This window comes from Podarcis raffonei, chromosome 14 (assembly GCF_027172205.1).
Source record: "Podarcis raffonei isolate rPodRaf1 chromosome 14, rPodRaf1.pri, whole genome shotgun sequence".
Classification (NCBI taxonomy): domain Eukaryota; kingdom Metazoa; phylum Chordata; class Lepidosauria; order Squamata; family Lacertidae; genus Podarcis; species Podarcis raffonei.
In genome coordinates, this window is record NC_070615.1 from 2,982,305 (window position 1) to 2,993,363 (window position 11,059).

General features: G+C 45.6%; 1 protein-coding gene across 1 annotated transcript; it reads right to left on the reverse strand.

Annotated features, from left to right (window-relative positions):
* Nucleotides 1–4,787: 4,787 nt before the first annotated feature.
* MCEE (methylmalonyl-CoA epimerase) lies at nt 4,788–11,059 on the reverse strand. The gene is made up of 3 exons (XM_053364514.1): nt 10,937–11,059; nt 6,524–6,858; nt 4,788–5,716 (listed from the first exon to the last, which is right to left on the reverse strand). The coding sequence occupies exons 1-3, from the start codon at nt 10,965–10,967 to the stop codon at nt 5,564–5,566; spliced, it is 519 nt and encodes a 172-aa protein (XP_053220489.1). The 5' UTR covers nt 10,968–11,059; the 3' UTR covers nt 4,788–5,563.

The window sequence follows — 11,059 nt, forward strand, 5'->3', positions numbered from 1 at the left end:
ATGAATTAGATCCATCCTCTAATTCCTGGATCCAGTGCGGATTTAATTCCTGGAATAGCCAGGCTAGTTTCCTGTTGAGGTAGTGGCCAGCATGGGCCATTAAGGTCACAAAGGAAGTGGCTCTGTAAATGAATGAATGAATGAATGAATGAATGAATGTGTAAATAAACCATATGTCATAAAAACAGCACAGTCTGCTGTACCTTATTCCAAAGGAAACCGAACCCTGGGGAAGCTCCTGGAACCCCTGGAATCTTACACTACTTGGAGATTGGGGTGGCAGGCAAAAATATTGGAAACGTTTCAGAAAAGGGCAACCAAAGTTTTCAAGGGGACAGAGTGACTTCCCTATGAAGAAAGGTTGCAGCATTTGGGACTTCCTAATTTAGAGAAAAGGTGTGTAAGAGACGGCATGGTGGGAGTTTATAAAATCCTTCATGGCATGTAGAAGGTGGATAGAGAAGTTCTTTTCTCCTCCTCTCATAACACTAGAACTTGTGGACATCAGATGAAGCTGAATGATGAAAGGTTCAGCACAGATCAAAGGAAGCCCTTTAAGCAGCACAGAGCTGACCTCTGGAACTTGCTCCCCAGGACCTGGGTGGCTTTTAGAGAGGTTTAGCCGGTGGTGGAGGAGAGGGCGACTGACAGCTGCCAGCTCCATGGTGGGAGGTGGGAATGCTTCTGAATCCCAGTTGCTGGAAACCCCGGGTGGGGAGGGGGCTCCTGGGCTCAGGGCCTGCTTTCAGGTTCCCCACAGGCACCTGGTTGGCCACTGTGAGAACAAGGTGTTGGACTAGATGCCTCCCCCTTTGGCCTGATCCTGCAGGCTCTTCTGATGCTCTCAAACAAATAAATGTGCACAAGCACCACAGCAGTGCACATCCTGCCATTTCAAGCCCACTGGAACGTGGCCTAAGGTATGTTCTGAACCACTGTTCAGAACATTTTAAAATGTTTTTAAAGCAAAAGGACAACCCACACTTGATTCTTAAAAAGCAGTGGCTGGAAGCTGTTTTAGGGTATGCTGAATACAGCCTTCGTATGCCAGGCAGGATAGGGCCTTCAGTGGTGTGAAATAAATTGGTGGAGACTCTGATGAGAGGGGTAGGAGCACATTGCACAGGTCTCCTCTTCACCTGCAAAACATTAGACAGCATAGCATTGAGATTCTTTCAATATTCTTGTTCATGGGCTTTTTCGCTGGATTCTCTCACCCTGCCCTTTAGGGGTTTATCCTCTTTAGAAGGCCATCAGTTTCCTTTTGATATACGTAAAATGACATTACAGATGGAAAAGCAGATAGACCAGCACTCCAGTTAAAGTAGAGCAGTTACAGTACTTGCGTCCGTTTCCGAAATCAGGCCTTAATGAAGTCTCTTACAACTTGGGGGTATTACACATTCATCTATACATTAGACATTGCCGGGTGATGAATTATTCAGTTTTGACTGAAGGTAAAATTATAGCAGAAATCAAAGTTTGCTTTCTCTCTGTGTCTGCTCCGGAAAGTGCTATATAAAATGTGTGAGTTTAATGTGCTCTTAATTAGGGGTGCTATTAAGAAGGTGTTTTATGCTCCCCTTAAGGAAAAGTATAAAAACATAAAAACAGTGGAAGAATTTGAATATTTTACCATAACCCTGATACTGTAGTTCATTAAAAGGCAGATGGCGGGGGAAGAACATACTGAAGCAGGAAATGCCATGCTCAGCCACTAGGGGCCATTTTGGGGGGATGGGGATTGTGTGGGGCAATTTTTAATTTCTCTGTGATTGGGCAATCTATTTATTTTTAAATCATTTATTGAAACAAACAAAAATGTGGTGTAAACCCCCCTTTAAATCCATATTAACGAAAAGAAAAGAACTCACTCTGAAACTCACCTACAGGTGGTACCTAACACCAAGAACACTAGTGCTAATACGCCCAGGAACCTCACCAAAATGCTGGAGAGGGTTTTAAAAAACTTGGGGGGGGGGCTCGGCCCCCTCAAATATTTTATTGGGAGGGGGGTGAAGGGACCTTGGCCCCTAGGAGTTGGCTCCTCTGATGCTGAGGGTGGGCAGCCGCAGTGAGGTGTTGGAGAATGGAGTTGTGTTCCCAGCTGCCCTCGGACCAGTAAGAAATGCTGACATCAGACTAGGATGGAGGAGAAGTTTGGCGCACTTTGCCTTTTCAGGGTGAACTTATCTAATTCACATTTCCTGAAAGAATACATGAACCAGACACCAGGCACTCTTTGAAATTCTCGTGTTTCTGAATTACCTCTATCTGAGTAATGTGTACAAAAGCACATATGCTGGGTTAAAGCATCCATACAAATGCATATATTAGTGAAAATAATGTACCAAAAAGCATCATCTTGCCAAGAAATTGCTTTGCAAAATGTGTATACCGTGGTACCTCGGGTTATAGATGCTTCAGGTTACAGACGCTTCAGGTTACAGACTCCGCTCACACAGAAATATTACCTCGGGTTAAGAACGTTGCTTCAGGAGGAGAACAGAAATCGGGCGGTGGCGGCACAGTAGCAGCAGGAGGCCCCATTAGCTAAATTGGTACCTCGGGTTAAGAACAGTTTCAGGTTAAGAACGGACCTCCAGAACGAATTAAGTTCTTAACCCGAGGTACCACTGTACTAGACAAAATTGCATACAAAAATCCATTTGTTAGGGGAAATTTGCTCTATAAAAAAATAAGTTTTTTATTTATTTATTGGAAACTGGTGCAGAGAATTGAGCTTCAGACTGGCAAAACGAGAAATGGGGAGTAACTGAAACTGACGTATTCACCCCTAAGTAAAAGATAAGAAGTGTCATTGGCTTCAGTGCAGAAATTGGGGTGTGGGAGACACCATATTATCTTTACCCCAAGCAGCAAGGTTTCTTAGGAACCAGCTGATGACATGGCTCCCCAAATCAACAGACTGTGGAAACTTCACATTGGACTTGAAGCATCTGGCATTGTGTGCCTCCCCATTCTTCCTCCAGACTCTGGGTCCTTGGTTTCCAAATGAGATGCAAAAGCTGCTCTCATCAGAAAAGAGAATTGGGGAGCCATGTCATCAGCTGGTGTTGGTCCCACTGTGCTTCATTAAGTCCAGGGTCAACGCAGCCGTCTACCAGGAGATTTTGGAGCACTTCATGCTTCCTTCCACAGACGAGCTTTATGGGGATGCTGACTTCATTTTCCAGCAGGACTTGGCACCTGCCCACACTGCCAAAAGTACCAAAACCTGGTTCAGTGCCCATGGGATTACTGTGCTTGATTGGCCAGCAAACTCGCCTGACCTGAACCCTATGGAGAATCTATGGGGCATCGCCAAGAGAAAGATGAGAGACATGAGGCCGAGCAATGCAGAAGAGCTGAAGGCTGCCATTGAAGCATCCTGGTCTTCCATAACACCTCAGCACTGCCACAGGCTGATAGCATCCATGCCACGCCACATTGAGGCAGTAATTGATGCAAAAGGGGCCCAAACCAAGTACTGAGTACATATGCATGCTCAGAGGTCCAATATTGCTCTATTTGCAATTCTTGTTTTGCTGATTTCATTTAATATTCTAATTTTCTGAGATTGTTAATTTGGGGTTTTCATCAGATGTAAACCATGATCATCACAATTATAACAAATAAAGGCTTGACATATCTCGCTTTGCACGTCATGAGTCTATCTCATATATTAGTTTCACCTTTTAAGTTGAATTACTGAAATAAATGAACTTTTCCATAATATTCTATTTTTCCAAGTTTCACCTGTAAGCTGATGTCAGTTTTGGTCCCAAGGCACACAAAGAACGCCCCCCGCCCCCCCGTTGATGGTGCTAAGCATGTCTGGGTCTTATCGGTGTCTGGGTGGGTGACCATCTGGGAACCACATATATGTAGCCTTAAGACCCATGACGGGAGGTGGGATATAAATGCAAGATCCAAGAAAGCGACAAACATGCATAAGGTTCATAGAATTGTAGAGTTGGAAGGGACCCCAAGGGTCATCTAGTCCAACCCTCTACAATGAAGGAATCTCAGCTAAAGCATCTCTGACAGATGACCATCCAACCTCTGCTCAAAAACTTCCAAGGAAGTAGAATCCACCAACTCCCACAGGAGACTGTTCCATTGCCAAACAGCTCTTACTGTCAGAAAGTTCTTCCTGGTGTTTAGTCAGAATCTCCTTTCTTATAACTTGAAGCCATTGGTTTGAATCCTACCCTCCAGAGCAGGAGAAAAGAAGCTTGCTCTATCTTCCATGTGACAGCCCTTGAGATATGGGGAAAGGCTATCATACCTCCTCTCAGTCTCCTCTTTTCCAGGCTAAACATACCCAGTTCCTTCAAGCACTCCTCGTAAGGCTTGGTTTCCAGACCCTTGATCATCTTGGTCTCCCTCCTCTGCACATGTTCCAGCTTGTCAACATCCTTCTTAAATTGTGGAGCCCAGAACTGGACAAAGTATTCCAGGTGTGGTCTGACCAAGGCAGAAGAGAGTGGCACTGTGACTTCCCTTGATCTGGACACTAGGCTTCTCTTGATGCAGCCTTGGATAGCCTTAGATTTCCCTCCTTGCTGCATCACACTGTGGACTCATGTCAAACTTCTGTTGGTCTACTAAAACCCCTAGACCCTTTTTGCATGTACTGCTAGTAAGCCAGGTGTCTCCCATCCTATGTTTGTGTATCTGGTTCTTCCTGCCTCAGTGCAGAACCTGACATTTGTCCCTATTGAAACTCATTTTGTTAGTTTGGGCTGCCAATTAAAGCTCATTTAGTTTTAGAAAGAACTAGGTAGAGAAAGAAAAATCATGTTTTATTATGCACCATCAGTAATAATTCAAAATAATAAATGCAGACAAACTACTATAAATTATGCAGGTGACACTGGTGATCAAATGACAGCAAATATTGGTAATCAAAAGATAATCAAAAGGCCCAAATTCTCATGCGGATGGGGGGGGGAGTGAAGAGTTGCTTAGCAATCATGGGGACCCAGGCAAGACCATAAGCATCTTATGACTGAGTGAACCAATCAATCGAGTAGTCAATGAGTCTTTAGACAGGTGAACACAGAGAATATGATGATACCTTGCTGGCTGTTTTCTTAAGGGAATACTGAAGGAATTACTGAAAAAGCAAAAAAACAACAACCAGACACCTCGCCCTTGCCTCACTTGTCACTTACAAATGTAGAGCAGGGTGATGGCAGATGACCTAGAAATCTACCAAATGGATGCAAAATTATGCCCAGAGGGAGAGTGTGCGTAAAATGCACCCAGCTTACTGTTGCAAGATACAGTTCAAAGGAATCCTAAGCCAGCCCAAATAAAATTTATTTGGTGATGTTCAAGTGACTAAAAGGTGTCTTCCCAAATTAAGACTGGTGTTTCAAGATTTAAATTTTCCTTCTTAAGGCAAATCACATTATTATTAATGCTTTTCAGTCAGGGAAAAAACCCCTCAATAACAAGTAAATCAGGAGTAGTAATTTTAAAACACAGAAAATATGCCTCATCTCCTCTCTTAGTATAGGCATTAATATCTTCTTATCACAGTTAGGATCACAACTCAGGCTTGCTCAAGTTCCACTAGGACTCCGTTGCAGTCCTTAGGGTGGAGGAAAACCACCAGTTTCCCATGGGCCCCAATTCTGGGCTCTTCGCTCAAAACACGGATCTTCTTCTCCTTCAGTTCAGCTATGGCATCTGTTATACTGTTCACCTGTAAAATAAAAGAAAACTTTTGTCTAAGAAGGATATGATGGAAACAATACTGAATCTCAACATTAAAAAAAGAAAATTGGATGAAGATCACAAGAGATGTGAAGGCTGGAAAACAGGTTTGTGCTTTAAAAACTAACAAGCCAAGGACAGTCTGGCTGCTGCTGTAGCAAACCAAAGGCTGTGCAGGCTGTGTTTTCCCCACAAGGAGTGGCAAACCAGACTTAGGACAGGAGGGCAATAGCCCCTCCTGCCTGTGACCTCCAGCAACTGCGATTCAGAGAAGCCTGGACTATATCTATATAGCCACTGGCAGCCTTATCCTCCTCCCAGAATGCATCTAATCCCCTTTAAAAGCCATCCAAGCTGGTGGCCATCTCTACATCCTGTGATAGAAAATTCCATAGTTTAACCATGTGCTTTTTAAGAAGTGCTTCCTTTCACCTGTCCTAAATCTTAGTTCACATTTGTTGGATGATCTCAGTGGGTTCTACTCCTACAAGAAAGGGGACAGAGAGAAGCTCTGTCTCCACACCACACTAGGCTTTATAAAACTCTTTCATATTGGTCCCTTGCTCATCTTTTTTTCTAAATTAGATCACCCCAATCCACAAACAAGCTTCTCAAAACATACCTTAATGAGGGCTAGAAATTTGACCCCTTAAAAGGAAGTAAAGAAATCAGGTATTAAAGAACCTTAGGAGTCTCAGAATTTCAAATACACTGCCTTACTATGAAGTAAAGTACCCAGGTTTTTCAATGTGATTTTAAAAAAAATTCAAACAAAAAGAAAGCAGAGTGGAAATACCTCAATGCAGATATGGTGCATTCCTCCCTCCTTGTTTTTCTTCAGGAAACCAGCGATTGGGCTGTTCTCCCCTAGTGGGTGCAGAAGTTCCAACTTTGTGTTGCCCAGGTCCACAAAGACTGTGTAGACGCCGTGTTCAGGAAGGGGTACCATTTTGCTCACCTGAGCACCCAGCACATCCCTGTACAAAGAGGTGGCTTTTTCTAAATTGGGCACTGCGATAGCCACATGGTTCAGTCGACCCAGTTTCCACAGAGACTTCTGAGCCAAGGAAGCAGCATCTGCTAACGTCCGCACTGTTGGAGCAGCTCTTTTTTGCAACCAATTGAGAAGCCCTGAAAAGAAGAGCGAGAGAGAAAGACTGAGAAAAGAACCGCTTCTAAGCAATAAAACCAATGCATACCTTTCTCTCTTTTCCAGGGCACCTCCCCCATGTCATTACATTAAGAGATTATGTTGCCATCAGGTACCACACAACACAAAATAGAAATCAGCAGAGGCTGAAGGGTCTCCCTGACATTAGTTCAGTGGACTTTCAGCCTTAATTCCCCTCAGCCAAAGAAAGCTGGCGTGGTGGGGTGGACAGAGTACAGCAGGGCTGGGGAACCCAGAGGTCTTTGGGCTTCAACTCCCATCAGCCCCAGCCAGCAGGGCCAACAGCCTGGAAGGATGGGAGTTGGAGTCCAGCAGTATCTTTCTTGTAAGGATTATAGCCAGTTAATGCATCTGAAGTGCTTTGAATGTTCAAAGTACTAGATGTTAGGAAGTCTTATTATTATTCAATACGGGAAAGGTATTTACCTTTAGTATTAATAGACACTGGAAATACATTTACCAACATTTTCAGGGTTTGTTATGCTGAAGGAACTGCTTGCACAACTGTGACGTCAAGTAGGCTTGAAGCAGTTTCCTCCAAATATTCAGCAACTCCTTGCACCCAAGTTTAAGATTCCCAGGTGCCATACATGCTTTATGGGAGCTTTATGGGAGAAAACCTTTGGCATTTATCCTCCCAGCTGTTAAGCACACTGCAAAATGTCTTACTTTGTCACTTTCGCTAATGTGTTAAAATGTGAATATGAAAGGCTTCTGCATTTTTCCATCCCCAAATTTAGTCTGTCGTGGTTATCACACTTCCTAAACGCTCTTATTTCTGGAAACCATTACAGGCACTCAGCATGCCTGCTTTACGCTGAGCCGTGGGGAAATGCCAAAGGGCAGAGTTTTCGTCCAACTTTCCAAGAACTACTGGATCAATGTGGCATTCAGACTAATACAACTGGACGTCACTCTCCCTTCAGACTGGCACCATACATTCAGAGCAGCATCATGCCACTTCAAACAGTGATGACTCCCTCCCCAAAGAATCCTGGGTGCTGTAGTTTGTTGTTGTTGAGAGTTGTTAGGGGACTCCAATTCCCCTCACAGACCCACAGTTAGCAGTGTGGTTTTAACAGTCAATCCCTCTTGCCAGGGAATGTCCCCAAGGAAGGAAAATTAAACTTATGGAATCCACAGCTACAAGAGGTTGTGAAGGCTGGTGCTTCTACAAGGGGATTAGACCAGTTTATGTGATGATGGCAGCAATACCCTGGTCCCAAACCGAGGCTCTGTACCTACAAGTACTCCGTGTTAACTTGTTGTCTGGATGTGACAATCAGAAAGGGCATATTCTCCATGTTGGAGAAGAGCTCTGTTCCATTAGAAAGGAATGGGAGATCAAGCAGGCATCAATTGTGGGGTGCTTCTCCCAGCAACTAAAAATGCACCTGCTTATCTGGACATTTCCTGACCATTAATACCAGCTCCGGTAATAATACAGGACCGGCACTCTGCCCTTTCTACCAGAGCTCTTGTCTCAGGTGCCACAAATGAAGCAGACTCTGGTTCTTTTGTTTGCTTAGCATTATGGTTAACCTTATTTTAAAGATCTAACAGCCTATATTTCCACCCCTTACTTTGCTGCATATTTTGTGACTTTAAATCTCCCCTGTGGTTTTCTCATCAAAGAGTACTTGCCGCACACTTGGATCTTAGCATCTGGGAATTCTCCTTTCTATACCTTTTCCTCCTCATAAGCAAAACAACGAGCATTTGGAATTAACCCTTGAAAAGAAAGGCGGCTATCCAGAACTCCCTAGAATGCTTTGGCATTTGCTCTTGTGTTCTCCATTCTCTTTCTTCTGGAGAGTTCCCAAGTGTCCCATTTTCAATGCATAGTGAAAGCTTTCTCATTTAGTGGTGGAAGGTGGGGCACTTGCTAGTTCCCCCATGGACACCCTGGCAGCACACACACTCACAGTCATTATCTATAGAAATTCAAGGCAAAATCATAGAATTGTAGGGTTGGAAAGGACCCCCAAGGGTCATCCAGTCCAACCCCCTCCAATGCCAGAATCACAGCTAAAGAATCTAAGATAGATGGCCATCTGACCGCTGCTTAAAAACCTCCAATAAAGAGACCACCAGCTTCTAAGGGAGTCCGTTCCACTCTTACCGTCAGGAAGTTCTTTTTAATGTTTAGTCAGGATCTCCTTCCTTGTAATTTGAATCTATTAGTCCTCTCAGTATCCTCTTTTCCAGGATAAACATACCCAGCTCCTTTAACAGTTCCTCATAAGACATGACGTCCAGACCCTTGATCATCCTAAAGTTGCCCTCCTGCACACGTTCCAGTTTGTCAATATCCTTCTCAAATTGTGGTGCCCAGAATTGGACACAGGATTCCAGGTGTGGTCTGACCAAGGCAGAATAGTGTGGGACTATTACTTCCCTTGATCTGGACACTAGACTTCTCTTGATGCAGCCTTGAATGGCCTTAGCTCCCCCCCCCTCCCCGCTGTGGACTCATGTCAAGCTTTCTGGTGCCTAGATCCTTTTCGCATGTAAGGCTGTCAAGTCACATGGGAAACAATCCACCCTCCCTGCAGCCAACGGGCTTGGCAGGATACAGACCACATCAGGGTGCATGAGCACATTAGAACAGATGGTGAGATTGTGGAGGAAGGATATTAGGCCTCCAATATTGAAAAGATTGCCTCCTTCCCTCAGACCCTCCCAGGAGTCTCTTGGCAATTCCACCTCCCTCAGAAATTCAAGAGGTGGGGGGATGGCCCATGAGCAACAGAATAGCTCAGTTCCTTAGAGGCTGGTGCTGGTAATGCCACGGTTGCAGTTTGATCCCTGTATAGGACAGCTGCATATTCCTGCATTGCAGTGGGTCCCCTCCAACTAGGGCTGTGGAATATCACAATGTCTGAAACATGGAAGTATGTAGGGTGGGCATGAAGATCAGGTGGGTGTGTGGGTGTGAAGGAGCAGCCATGGAGATCCGTGGGGTGTGTGTGTGTTGAGATTGGGTGTGTGGGCATAGAGCAGTCAGCCTTGGAGATCCGGTGGGTGGGCAATCCCTAGCAGCTAAACATAACAGTTCATTAAACCACTCTGGGAGGGGGATATTTAAGTAGAACTTGACATCGGAGAGGGAGGCCCCATCTGCACGATACATTTAAGCAGTATCATGCCACTGAAACAGTTGTGGCTTCTCCCAAGGAATCCTGGGAACTGTAGTTTGTTAAAGGTGCTGACTCCCCTATTCCCCTTCCCAGAGTTCCCCAGGGAACTCACCTTCCCCCAAAAGGAAAGCAGTGCCCAATCTGGCAACAACAGAATAAATGATGCAAGGAGGAGCTGCAGCCCAAAGCAGGAAGAGAGGTGGTCAGGGAACACCTAGCTCCAGGGCCTGATGAGCTGCACCCAAGGGTACTAAAGGAGCAAGCTTGTTTCCCCCGACTTCAGAGGGCAGAACTTGAACCAATGGGTTCAAATTACAAGAAAGAAGATTCTGACTAAATATCAGGAAAAACCTTCTGACAGTATGAGCTGTTTGGAGTGGACTCTCTCAGGAGGTTGTGAACTCTGCTTCCTTGGAGCAAAGCTTGGGTGGCCATCCGTCATGGTTGCTTTAGCTGAGATTCCTGCATTGCAGGGGGTTGGACTAGATGACCCTCGGGTTCCCTTCCAACTCTACTCTCCAATTCTATTATTCTATGGTTGTTAATCCGCTCTCGGAATTGTAGCTCGGGGGGTGGGGTGGGGGTGTCCCCTAACAACTCTCTGCCCCTCTAACAAACTACAGCTCCCATATTTCTTGGCGGGGAGCCAGGCCTGTTTAAAGCGGCATCACTGCGCCTTCAATGCCTGGTGCGGACGTGGCCTTGGTGGGACCCAATGGAAGAGACCTTGCCTTCTCCAGGAGGCTGCAGAAAGAGGGACAAATCAAGGTGTGCGAAGCAAAGCTTCTCTCCAGGTACCTTCCCTCGTCGCCTGCAAAGTGCAGCCTGCCCCCCCCCCCCGCCCCACAGGGGTCTCCGCCTCGGAGCCCCGCCTCCCCCGGAGCCTGGGAAGCCCTACCTGCTGTCAGGGGTCGCGAGAGCGCCGCCATCTTTGAACCTGGCACGCCAGGCAGAGCAGCTGTAACGGAGAACCCGCTTCCATGAAGCCAGAGCGAAGGCGAGAGAGCGCTGGCAACGGCAC